Source organism: Apostichopus japonicus, chromosome 17 (genome assembly GCF_037975245.1).
Source record: "Apostichopus japonicus isolate 1M-3 chromosome 17, ASM3797524v1, whole genome shotgun sequence".
Classification (NCBI taxonomy): Eukaryota; Metazoa; Echinodermata; class Holothuroidea; order Aspidochirotida; family Stichopodidae; genus Apostichopus; species Apostichopus japonicus.
In genome coordinates, this window is record NC_092577.1 from 34600531 (window position 1) to 34612401 (window position 11871).

Genomic DNA, 11871 nt, shown 5'->3' on the forward strand with positions numbered 1-11871 from the left:
TCTGATCAGCAACCTACATTTTTCTCACAAAACTTTACCCCCACCCTCTTCCACCTCCCTTACCTCATTCCCCAACCAGCTCTTTTCTATCTTAGCTGTAGTTATGCAATATATTGTCCTCTACATTTATCACATTATCTTTCTACTCCCACAATGCAAGTACAATGTCCAACTATATGTTTTTTTTTTCTGATTTTCTGAAAACGTCTCATTTCTTAAGTTCCGAAAACAAACAATTTTATGATATGCTATTCCTGACCTTTCAGAAGCACAATATATTACTTTTCAACACACAAATGTAAATTTTCATTAATGGGGAGGGGGAAGCAGTGTCCACTATTCAACCAAAGTGATATGGCAACCCTACCCACTCCCCAATCACACCTCTCTCCCCTCACTTGTTTCATATGAGGTCTTCTCCTTGTTACACGTCCAAACTTACGTCACCAACTTTCAAAAAGAAAATAGCCTCAATCAAGGAAGGATAAGGTGGGGAAAGTCAAATTTCAAATTATGACCGCACTTTTGCTTCCAAAAGGTTATGAGTTATTCCCGCAAGAGCCAGTAACATCACTATATACTGACACCTATAACACAATATTAGCATACACATACTTGGGTGAGCATTGGCAAACAGTGATTGCCTAAACTAACTTATTCCTGCAGGAGCCATGGTAACATCACTATATACTTACACCTATAACATAATATTAAAGATACTTTTCCTCCCATATGTTGGGTACATGCAGGATATTATTCTTCCACTATGGGGAAACGACCGACCTTACAAAAAATGTTTTACTGACAACTCTGTGAAACATACCATAGAATGATATTTCTAGTCAAGAATAAAGTTGAAAAGAGTTCTGTTCTCAAAATGTAAGAAGAAGGGTGTAGGTGCGAGACAGGGTTTAGGCCAGAATCTAGAACAACCGAAAGCATTACTTGAACTGTGGGATTAATGTACTTGAAATTTGACGTATATTCTACAGACCAATGGGGCGAGGGGGAGGGGGGGGCTCTCCAGCCATGCTCGAAATCAGCAAAAGGTCCATTAAAACCATTTGTTTAGCTGAGAGCCCATGCAGATCCTCGACAGAGATTAAGAATGCTCCAAGTCGACGTATCGCCTACTGCAACCACAATCTTTCATTCCCATGATCCAGCAGGAAACTTCCTTTCTACGCTGTTACAGTTGACCTCCTGCAGTGTTTATTCCCATGGTTACCCATTCACGTTCATAGCATTTGCTCTTGTAACCCAGCATGAAAGCTACCGATCATGTTAAACAGGATGACTTCAGTTCTTCGAGTTTACCATCGCTGGACCACATGTAGTCTAACTTTATCGCAAATTTTACCGTCTGTTTACCGAGAAGTTTCTGAGAAGGGGAAAAAAATCAAACAATAAAAAAAAAAAGGATGAAAAAATTGTGCAGGTCTTTCACACAAAATATCCCCATTGAGTCCCAGTGTAATTTCTGAGATGAATAATGATGTCAAATCTTTTTCATTTTCTTAAACGGACTAAGACCGATGAAGAGAAGGTTAGTTCTTAAGAAGATAGGGTTGCACACAAAGATGCAAATGTGCCTAGTACGAGTACTAGCCTAGTAACAGTATTGTCAATACCGGAGATGAACCTGGGCATAGTAATACCACACAAACGAAGCCTAAGCTTACAAGGAAGAGTTCTTTTAAAGATTGTGCAACCAAGTTAATCTTGGTAAAATTTGCAAATTGACATTTTTAAGTTTTACCTGCAAAATGGTCGCTTGATGAACTTACAACTTGATTGAAAGGCTATGGATATCTTACTGACATGCATTATCTTTGAGCCTCAGACCTTGATTATAAATTGTTCGTTCTTATACACAATTACACATATATTCGAGTCCTGTTACGTCTCTCTTTTTGGTTTAGATTTATCAGAGTATTCTATTCTTATCCTATTACTGTGTCTGAATTAGAGTAAACTGTTTGATATTAATACAAAAAGCAAACTCTATAGTCGAAGGTTCAGTCTTTTTTCATCTTGTTTTTCATGTACATGAATGATATGTAAACCTCTAGCATCTTACAAAAAACATGTTGAATACAGTTTTCTACCAAAATTCTTAAATCGCTACCAAATAAATGTTCAGGTAGGGAATCTCTACCAAAAATCGAAAGCTAATGCAAACCCTGTTACAAGCTGACCGTCAAAACACACACACGCAGACACACGTACGCCAGCACGATTGCGAAGGTTACTGAGCCTTCGGCATCGTAACCAAAAATTGTGCAGGGTCTTAATACAAAAAGGTTGCTGCATAAACCTCAACACAGAAAAGCGAATCTGTACTAAGTCTTGAAAACACAGGATACTTTCTGAAGCTAAACCAGTCAATTTTTGACCATCCATTTTTGATGGTCCCAAATCCTCCTATTAATACAATACTATACAACAAACTTACAAGCATTGGATCCAGATCCAAAAATTCTGTTCTTTCTATAAATTTCAATTTCTTACCAGTATCCTAGCTTGTTCTGGGGTGAGCACGTCTCCAACTTTACAGACGGTATGCTCCGACCTGAGATGGATGACTCCTGCAATACAGAGGTACATAGTAATCGGATTTAGTCATCATCAATACCAGGTTTACCCCCATCATCCCATGGGGTTGCAATCCCCTGGACTACCGAGGTAAAAGGTGAGTGGGTGCAAGCATTGTTATCATGTCTCGAAAAATTTCTACATTTGTAGGGTCGCAAACATCCAGTATTATTGGAGATATTGTAAGCCTTCACCACCCCACCCCACCCTAACCATCCCTGTCTGAGGGCTTTACACAAGGTTTTTATTAGGGTAGAGCATTCTATTATCTGAGGATCAATTATCAATCATCAAGGTTTTGATAGCCACAACAAGCTGGCAAAATTCATAGTATTTTATCACCACTGGGTAATGGGCTAGTTAATGGTGTCACCGAACTCTGCACAACATTTTGACATATTTGCCATGCAATCCAGATACCTGACATATAATACCCTTCATTCTAATCAGCTTACACTAAAATGATAATAATTCTCTTAAAGTTGTGTATTTTCTGAAATTCTCCCAGATCAGTTATATTAAAATAATATACAAAGGGCAAGAATGAAACTTGTGTGAAGTGAAATGGATTCCACATTTAAGAAAATCGGTGGAAACCGATGGAAATACCTCTTGTAATGACAAAAATGAAAATCTGGTGAGAGGATGGTAGTCAATTTTCACTTCAGCAAAGGTTGGAGAGTAAGACTTAGTGCTTTTTTGGGGGGTGGGGTGGATGCTATGTAGTTTTCCCACATTTTCGTTAGATTGAGGTAGATGGGGAGCACGCAACCATGCAAATAATGCAGTCAAAAGGACTTGGTTCAAATACCTTTTTTTAGTTCTGTCGGAAGTCCCAGCTGCCTGAGGTGGGGCTCCATGGAGTGTCCAAATTGATCCAAGGGGCCTTCTGGAAGGACAACTAATTCTGTGGCTTTGTTTCCAGATCTTGCAAACTCCGGTTCTGTGTATGTCTTAAACCATCTAGCAATGAGGAATGATAAAAAAAGGACGAGCTAGGAGAGATGTGTCAAACCGTGTCCAGCATCTTCAACGATGTCTACCTAGTAAGAGGCTTCCTTACACACAATTACATTTCATATTTGATACACAGGATACTATCACAGGGATTCAGGGAATAAGTTATCTGGTATTGCGTAGCAAAATACTACCATGCACATGCACAACACCAAAACACCCACCAAAGAAGCAATGCAAATTTATTCCCTGCATTTAATGCTTGTGTAGTTTGTAGTACTATTTTTTTTTTTTTTAGTTCATGAATATTCATTTAGTAAAAGGCATGAATGGATTTCACTAGAAATGAGTAAATATGAATAAATTAATGAAGAGTCAGCTATCAACAATATTTACAATGTTATTCTTTGGCTCTCTTTCTGTGGAAAGTTACTAATGATACCTTGTTTGAAAGTGAAGATAAGAGCTCTCAATAGAGGCAGTAATTCATATTTTCCAATTCTTCTTTGCATATATATGTATATGAGAATCAAGGAATTTATTTTTGTCACTAACTCGTAGATGTCACCTTTGGACTTTATTGATAGTATTTACGGAATATGTCTCTGTAATTACTGGTGACAATGTAGTGATAAGTTGATTACCACTCAGTGACGTTATGAAACAATTACCTGCTTAGCAATATAGTATGGCCGGAAAAAAAGACAGAAAAATAGGGAGCATGGAGGCATTGTGATTCCTTTCCAATGTAAGAGCACATTACCTGTTAGTGTTGGACGCAGAATTGCCAGTTTTGACATTGCTGGACTAAAGTAATCAGTGACGTTCTTGTACACACCCTGGACCTACATAACTACCATGGGTTTCTCACAAGGTATATTTCTCACACCATTGGCTTTCATGGACAACAGAATGACCTCAAATGACCTTTGCCCACCCTAGAAAGCCATACAGTGCTGATACTTACTAACTTGGACCTACTGTTCACAACTTTAGTAAGAAGTTGAAATAAGGTTTCATGCTTGTGTTATCTCGTTCACAACATTCTTAGACTTTGATGTATCACCTTCACTCATGACCCTAAATTAAAACCATAACATTTATTCAAGAATTAACAAAAATTGTATAGGCTTACTCTAACACTTCCTCTTTAGTTTTGTTTGTAAATAAAAGGCCGACGTTTCCCTGAAGTTTCTCTGTTATTTTGTGAAGGCTGTCTTTATATTCACTTTCTGGATGTTTTCCAAATGCCAACATGATCACTTTATTCTTGCCAAAGAAGAACCTGTGTAGAGATTGGAAAAAAGCAAAGAAAACAATCAGAAAGGGGAGACAGTAGTAACAGCAAGAGAAATAATCATATAACAGCAAATGCAGCAGCGCTAACATCTTGTAGGCCAGGTCAGAGTGCATCAGTGAGGACAGGGCTGGTCTTAAAGGGTGTGAAGACTCGCGCCAAAGAAACGTCTAATGCCGGTAATCTGACCTAGTTTTGAATGCGATGTAACAGAAGTGTTAGACACCAATATCGATCCCAGAAAATACACAGCTTTCTACCGTCGGTAATTAGACACTAAGTGTATAGTCAGTACATACAGCTGCGATCAATACTCACAGCACAGTGTACAAACGATACAGCGATGGACATCTCAGGTCCAACTTAATATAACAAGGTATCATGTTTCATTACTGTCTGCATTTTGTAGCGCCAAGAGAAAAACTTTACTTGCAAGCAATGGAAAGTTAACTTTTTCACAGGGCGGCACCCGGTTTGGGACAAGTCTTCAATGCCTTTAAGGATCGAGAGGGGCAACTTTTTGGGGTTCCTTTTTTTCGGCCAAGTTAGAAATTACCTAGAATTGGGAACTACTGCAAATTTTCCAATCCAAGACAACTCTTGTTGACACAGCAGTGACGACTAAATATACAGGAATGACAAAGTTTTGAATATTAATTACTCATTATTTTAAGAATAGATGCAGAATATCATGTAGTTCTGGATCTAGGTAAATGTCTCATCAGAAAAGATCAGAACTTTGTTCTTTTACAGGCAAACGCTTATTTTACCTGCTATGCTTCCAAGCTGTCCTGACGTCCTTTAACTTGGTGTTGCGCATGTTTTCTACAGACAACACAAACAGTCGTTCGTAAGTGTCAACACATCCACGAACCTGGCAAAACCAAGGGCAAAAGAGAGACATATTATCAAATGCAGCAACGGTTGCAAAGGTGATATTAAAATATTATATTATGCAATCACAATTGTATAAAAGTACTGTACAAATTGAATCCTGGAATTCTCTTCTTCGGGACACACACTTAAAATACTGATCGAAGAAACCGTTCTTCTCTTCACAGTGAAAATTTCTCTGCTCTTAGAAGAGACATCCTTTCCCGTCTGGAAAGAGCTTAGAAAGATCTCACCAGCAGAGGAAGTAACTAACAATTTCCTTGTAAACAATCCAAAACATACAAAGAAAGTAAGGGCTTCTTTATCAGAGAGAAAGAAAAAAAATGTCAAGAAGACAAATTTCTGTGATCCACAAGCATAGAGCAAAGTAGACCATTTATAGTAGTTTCACTGTAAGTGACTAACCAACATGCAGATCACTTAGCACTCAGGACACAGCAGGTCCTATCAGACAGGCCTTTGATGAAGAGTCCCTCCTCAGCATTGGCATTAAATTTTGCCCCACACCACTCAATGTTTGACAATTATCATTCGAAAGGGATCTGGACGCTTTCAGAAGAACGCTACAATCTTTTTGAATACTTCAACTCTTCTGAAAATAGTAAAGATCAGTTACTAGAAATTCTATAGTTTTGGAATAAGAGTGAGTAGTTACCCTCCAGAAGGGAGAGACCATTTCTTTGATTATACCGTAAAAGCAGTACAAAAGGAAATAAACATCTCCCAACAACTAAAATACCTTCATGTAGCTCTACTCTACTGATAATTTTAGTGTTCTTCTCCCCCCCCCCCCCTCCTTCATCCCAAATTCAAACTCTGGCAGCTAAAGGCCAGCAAAAGAATGATTAATATGAGCAGTACAAAGTTCAATCAAATTAACATATGCAGTGTCAGTTCTGAGGTACATAAAGCTCAAATTCATTCCGTTTTGGAGGGAACCTACCTTCTTCTGGGTGTCTAAGATCTTGTCACATGAATATCCATACATAACATTACTAGTTTATTATTCCATAGAACATGATTGAAAGTTTCTATTACCTCGTCTACTAGCTTCTGTTTGAATTCCAGACCTTTTCGTTTGGTCTCTGTCAGGGAAACTGCAAGGGAGAACAATGGTAGAGTGACGTGTAGTTCTTATCCCCATTAAGTAACACAGCCCTCAATTACATTACGTCTAATTATTAAAAATTTTGCTAACGATATTGCTAATAAATATGATAGGCCTACTACAACTATAGTCAGTATTGCGAAGTTCGCAACACTGCGAAGTTCGGACACCCCTAAGAAATGCACAATTTCACCTTGATAACCTACAGCAAGAGCCAATTTCACGAAAAACTACAAAGCTACAGTAAATTTCTCTCCAAAATAACCTGTGTGCTAGCAAGTACTTACATGTTTGTCTCTAAAAGGAAGTTATAGTTTTGGGGTGTTTAAATCTTAGGTGTCCGAACTTCGAAGTGTCCATGCTACTAACTGGAGTTGTAACTGTAGCCCAAGCTCGAATATGTTAGGCCTAGCCCAGGTCTAGGCTCAATGAACCTACCTCGGGCATATGTGGTGCTTACTTTTGCGATACTACTCAATACTGCTGCTAATACAAGCTAGGCCTATGTCTAACCAACGTTACAACGATCATGAATCCTAGACTCGAGGTTTAAAGTAGGCTACATCTAGCCTAGCTTTGGCTTAGGTTATACGCCTACCGTATATTTATTATGCCAAACGGTACCATTACAACATCACACAGAAGCGGAAGCATTTAAAAGGCCTTTCGTGATTACATAAACATGAGAATTACCTTTCTTGTCTCTTTTTGATTTCGGCATTTTATTTTCGCAACGGATCTGGGCAAAAAGAAACGATACTAACAGTAACAGACACTAACACTGAAGTCAATTATCTTTCGGATAGTCGTGCACAGTCTAGTCAGTGTTAACGTACTTGAAACAACGTGCAAGGAAGGTAAAACCGTGTGCAACAGATAGTATTGAACAAGATATTCATTCCTCCCTATATCAACCACGTGTATTCCTGTGATATCAACACATACAATCATCGGTCGGTAAGAGCGAAATGATGTCGAATGAGGATGAAGCCCTGCGGACCCCGTCGCAGTGGCGTACCTAGAATAGCTAGCACCGGGGCAGACCCTTTATTTTTCCCTCCCTATGTCACCCCGTGCAGGGGATGTCATTCTGGGGGAGCGGTATAAGGGGAGTGGGTGCCCCCCCCGGTTAGTACGTCACTGCCCCGCCACACGCCAGAGAAAACTTTACTATTTGACTTCTTTGCAATATGCCAATATTTGATATTTATTTTAGATTTTATTGTATGTCTGTTTCATGGCTCAGTTGTATTTAAGTGATGCGTGCCACCTAATAGTAAGTCCCACAGCTACTACACAATCAAGCAATAGGATAAGATCTATGTTTTTGGTTTATCTTTGGTCAGCTCTGGATTGCGCAATAAACCTAACAACACAATCCACATGAAACTACCAAGTGTAATATGTTAACAGCGTTCATAATTCATATTCAATCGAATTTAGCGAAGTCCTTCTAGTCGTAATTCCCTCTTGGTTTTATTAAATTTTCTTAATTATCTACACTTCCGATCTGTTGATTATTTACTTGTCTTCTTCTACAACCCTTTTTTTTGTTGTTTCTTTACATAGTCTATTCCACAATATTTTCTTGCTATTACCGCCGTACTTGGCACGCTCGATCAGGCTTGTCCCCTCTGACACACACGGCCATGGACTCCGTGGTAGGAAACGAAAAAAAGGAACACGCGTTCACAAATGATGTTTTGTTGATGGATTTGCTCTGACTGTCGAACTACAGATGGAATGCTATACCATGATCTGAAACTGACCGGCCGGTTGTGTTGAAATGTTTCCCAGTTAGCCATATATAGTTACAGAGTTACAACGACCCGTGGTGCATCATTTTATTTGTTTGTTTATTCTTTATATGTTTCTTTATTGTTTTCAGTTTGCACCATATGAAATGTGTCTATATATAGGCCTATGCGGTGACATGATGAGAACTATGAATAAAATACCTACCCCCTCATTAAAGGGCATCAGTTTAATAAACCAAATATGCTAACAGGTCAAAATAACTTTAAACAAACATTTAACTCGCAAGTACTTAAGTGCACCCTCAATCTTTCTTTTTTTCTTTCTGTTTTTCCCCCGGCACTGAAATAAAATATCCATCGCACTTCGCACACGTGCACCACCAACAAGCAAGTAGCCTATGGCAAATAATGGAGAGTTTCATAGGGGAACAGGAACCCCTCCTTTCAGTGGTTTGGTCATGTAATAAGACAGAAGAACAGTCTGGCGAACACTATATTGCAAGGAGGGACAGGTGGGGTACTAAGGAGAGGCAGGCCGGTTTAAACCTGGATTGGCAACATAAAAACCTGGACTGGGTCCACTGGGATGGACTTCAACCAGCTCATAAGAACAGCTGATGATCGTGAATTGTGGAAAGGTTGTGTCGTGTCATCATATAGCCCCAACGGCCCTCAAGCTATGGGACATAAATAGATAGAATATGTATGGCAGTATGGCTTTTCATTAATGAGATAGCGCCATCTAGTCCTAAACAAAACGCCACCGGGTTTCGCACCACAATTAATTGCTTCCATTGACTTACACACTTAACTCGTTCCTTTTCCAAGTCCGCTAGGTAGGAGTTTTTCAACTGACATGTCCTACCCAACATGCGATAGCTAATGGCTGGGGCTGTAATAAAACATTCAACTTTTGCCTCCATGACCGTTTAGATGTTGAGTCAGAAGAGCTCGAATGTTAGCATATAGTGCTCCCCAACCCATATATACAGCCCTCGCTGAGGAATGTTCTTGTTTCACCCAAGATGTTCTAAATACCTTAAATCACCTTCAATCCTCGAGATATTGAGACAATCAGTAGTTTATTTCGTCCACTTCAATATCCAAGCATGAAAAAGAAAGATGTTGACTCAGAAAATGCCCAAATTAAGATCAATATAGTGGGTCACTTTAGGGCTATTTTCCGTCAGTTGTTAACCTTTCAGCGGGTCGTGCACTACTCTAATTATGGTGCGATACCTGTATTTGCTGCAATCATGCAATGTATCCGTCGAACCACCACTTAGTCTAATTGGTCAAGACGTTTATGGTGAGCCTAGTGTGCCATAAGTCCTGAAATCGACATAACTGTCGAATTAAAGTGAAATGTGTCGGTTTCTTGTGCTCTCATTGCAAAGATTTAGTTATAAGTACAAACCAAGTAAAATGCATATCAATATGCTGCTGGTATATTTTCTGCTGGTTTTTCCGTGATTATAGTTTATAGTTTATAATTTTGGCATTTATGCTGTAAGCAAATCTTGTTTGATGAAAAGAACGTTGTCAACATATCGTGTATAGCTATTCTAATTTAACTGTTTGTATCAATTTCTTTGTTTAGTGCACGATCGTCGCTATATATACATAAATATTTACTGGAACAGAGGGCGCGCTTTTACTTTGGTTTCTTGACATAGTCAAATATGCGTATATATATATATATACATACATACCATACCAAACGTGTATATAGTCAATAAACAGGAATTGCTGCACCGGATCGAATTGTCGATTCCAGTGCTATATACCCGAATAAAATAATTAGATATGAATATGCGTAATGAACACCAGCTGTCGGTATCATGGTTTCTTCACTTTTCGGACTTAGACTTGGAATAGATAAGAGATATGCATATAATATCTGTTCACTACATTTGTTTTGTATTGCAAGGACATTCTTTTTTAATGTAAAATCTTAGGATACGGTATTTAATATTCTCCCATTTAGGACTTACTTACATACCAATGCCTCAGCTTAAAAAGATTTACGCTGAGTTATCATTCCGGAGCAACCAATATATTTAGCGTACGCGTGTTGCAATGCATGAGGCTTCATATACAGTAAGTTGTTTACAACTCCCTACTTCATATTAGCGATTTATAGCCGAGCAACCGAGCAATTACAGAAGTTGCGTCAGACTGCAACTTTTTAAAAATATTTTTATATCATATATACTCGTAACTTGATTCGTAACTTGCATTCGGTGTGCGTATTTACTTGCCGTCAACTTGACTTCGTAACAGTATGATTCGAAGAGAAATGGATACTAATTTGTGGAAAAGGAGTTTTTTTCAGCGAATATACAAGTTCTCAAACTTGGAAATGATGATATTTATGCCAAAAAAAAAAACTTTTCTAAACAGTTCAAAGTGCATGGTTAATAATATTATATACGTTCGGAAAAAACGGCCGAAATTCCCTTTGCACTCATTTTGTTTGTCTTTTGTCAATAACAATTGGATTGAACACCTTTCCTTCTTCAAATTCAACTATTACCAGACATATAAATTGGTTAATGACTGAGAAATTGACCTTTGAAAAGGATAAGTTTTACCTAATTAAATATTAGTGAGGAGTGACGTAAAAAACCCATGCATATGCTACAAGAACAAAAAACACTTTTCACACCTCTGGGCACTGACTGCTTACAGAAGTTGCGTCAGACTGCAACTTCTTTTTTGTATTATTTTTTATTAGCAGGTTTATTTGGAGGGAACCCTTCAAGTTTTTACCTATATAAGGTCATCGTGTTACGAACTTGGCCATGCAGGTGCACTACACAAATTGCAGGATTTCATGAGCACCGTTCTCTTGTATGTGCCTAAAGTCAGGCCTTGAAATAAGCCGCAACTCTTGATGGTGGCAATAAAAGAACTTGGCAAAACTGACATATGGGCGTAGTGAGACTCGTTTTTAGAGGGTTTAAGGCAATTCCACGGGGTAGGCAGAACAACCTCATTCCTTCTAAAAAGGAGGGAGGTGGGGAGGGGGGGGGGGTAGAGAGGGCGTATAGGTCCTGTTCTCCTGCGGCTATGTACAGGGCACAACAATCATTAATCTAATACTTGCGTGTATATGATTTGCAAATGAAGATATGATAAAAGCAACGTACGTTGATTACTTGTTGCAGACCGGTTGCATCGTGAAGCAATTTCAATCAACATTTTCCAAATTGTCTAAGGCTAAATTAATTCGTCAGACCAATATAATTCAGCAGAAAAAA

At 38.6% G+C, this 11871-nt stretch overlaps 1 protein-coding gene across 1 annotated transcript; it reads right to left on the reverse strand.

Moving 5' to 3' along the window:
* Positions 1-193: 193 nt before the first annotated feature.
* LOC139984218 (mRNA turnover protein 4 homolog) lies at positions 194-7925 on the reverse strand. Its single transcript, XM_071998029.1, has 7 exons — positions 7545-7925; positions 6782-6840; positions 5620-5723; positions 4688-4837; positions 3407-3558; positions 2512-2588; positions 194-1381 (listed from the first exon to the last, which is right to left on the reverse strand). Exons 1-7 carry the CDS (start codon positions 7570-7572, stop codon positions 1280-1282), a joined length of 672 nt encoding a protein of 223 aa, XP_071854130.1. The 5' UTR covers positions 7573-7925; the 3' UTR covers positions 194-1279.
* Between the last annotated feature and the right edge of the window lie 3946 nt (positions 7926-11871).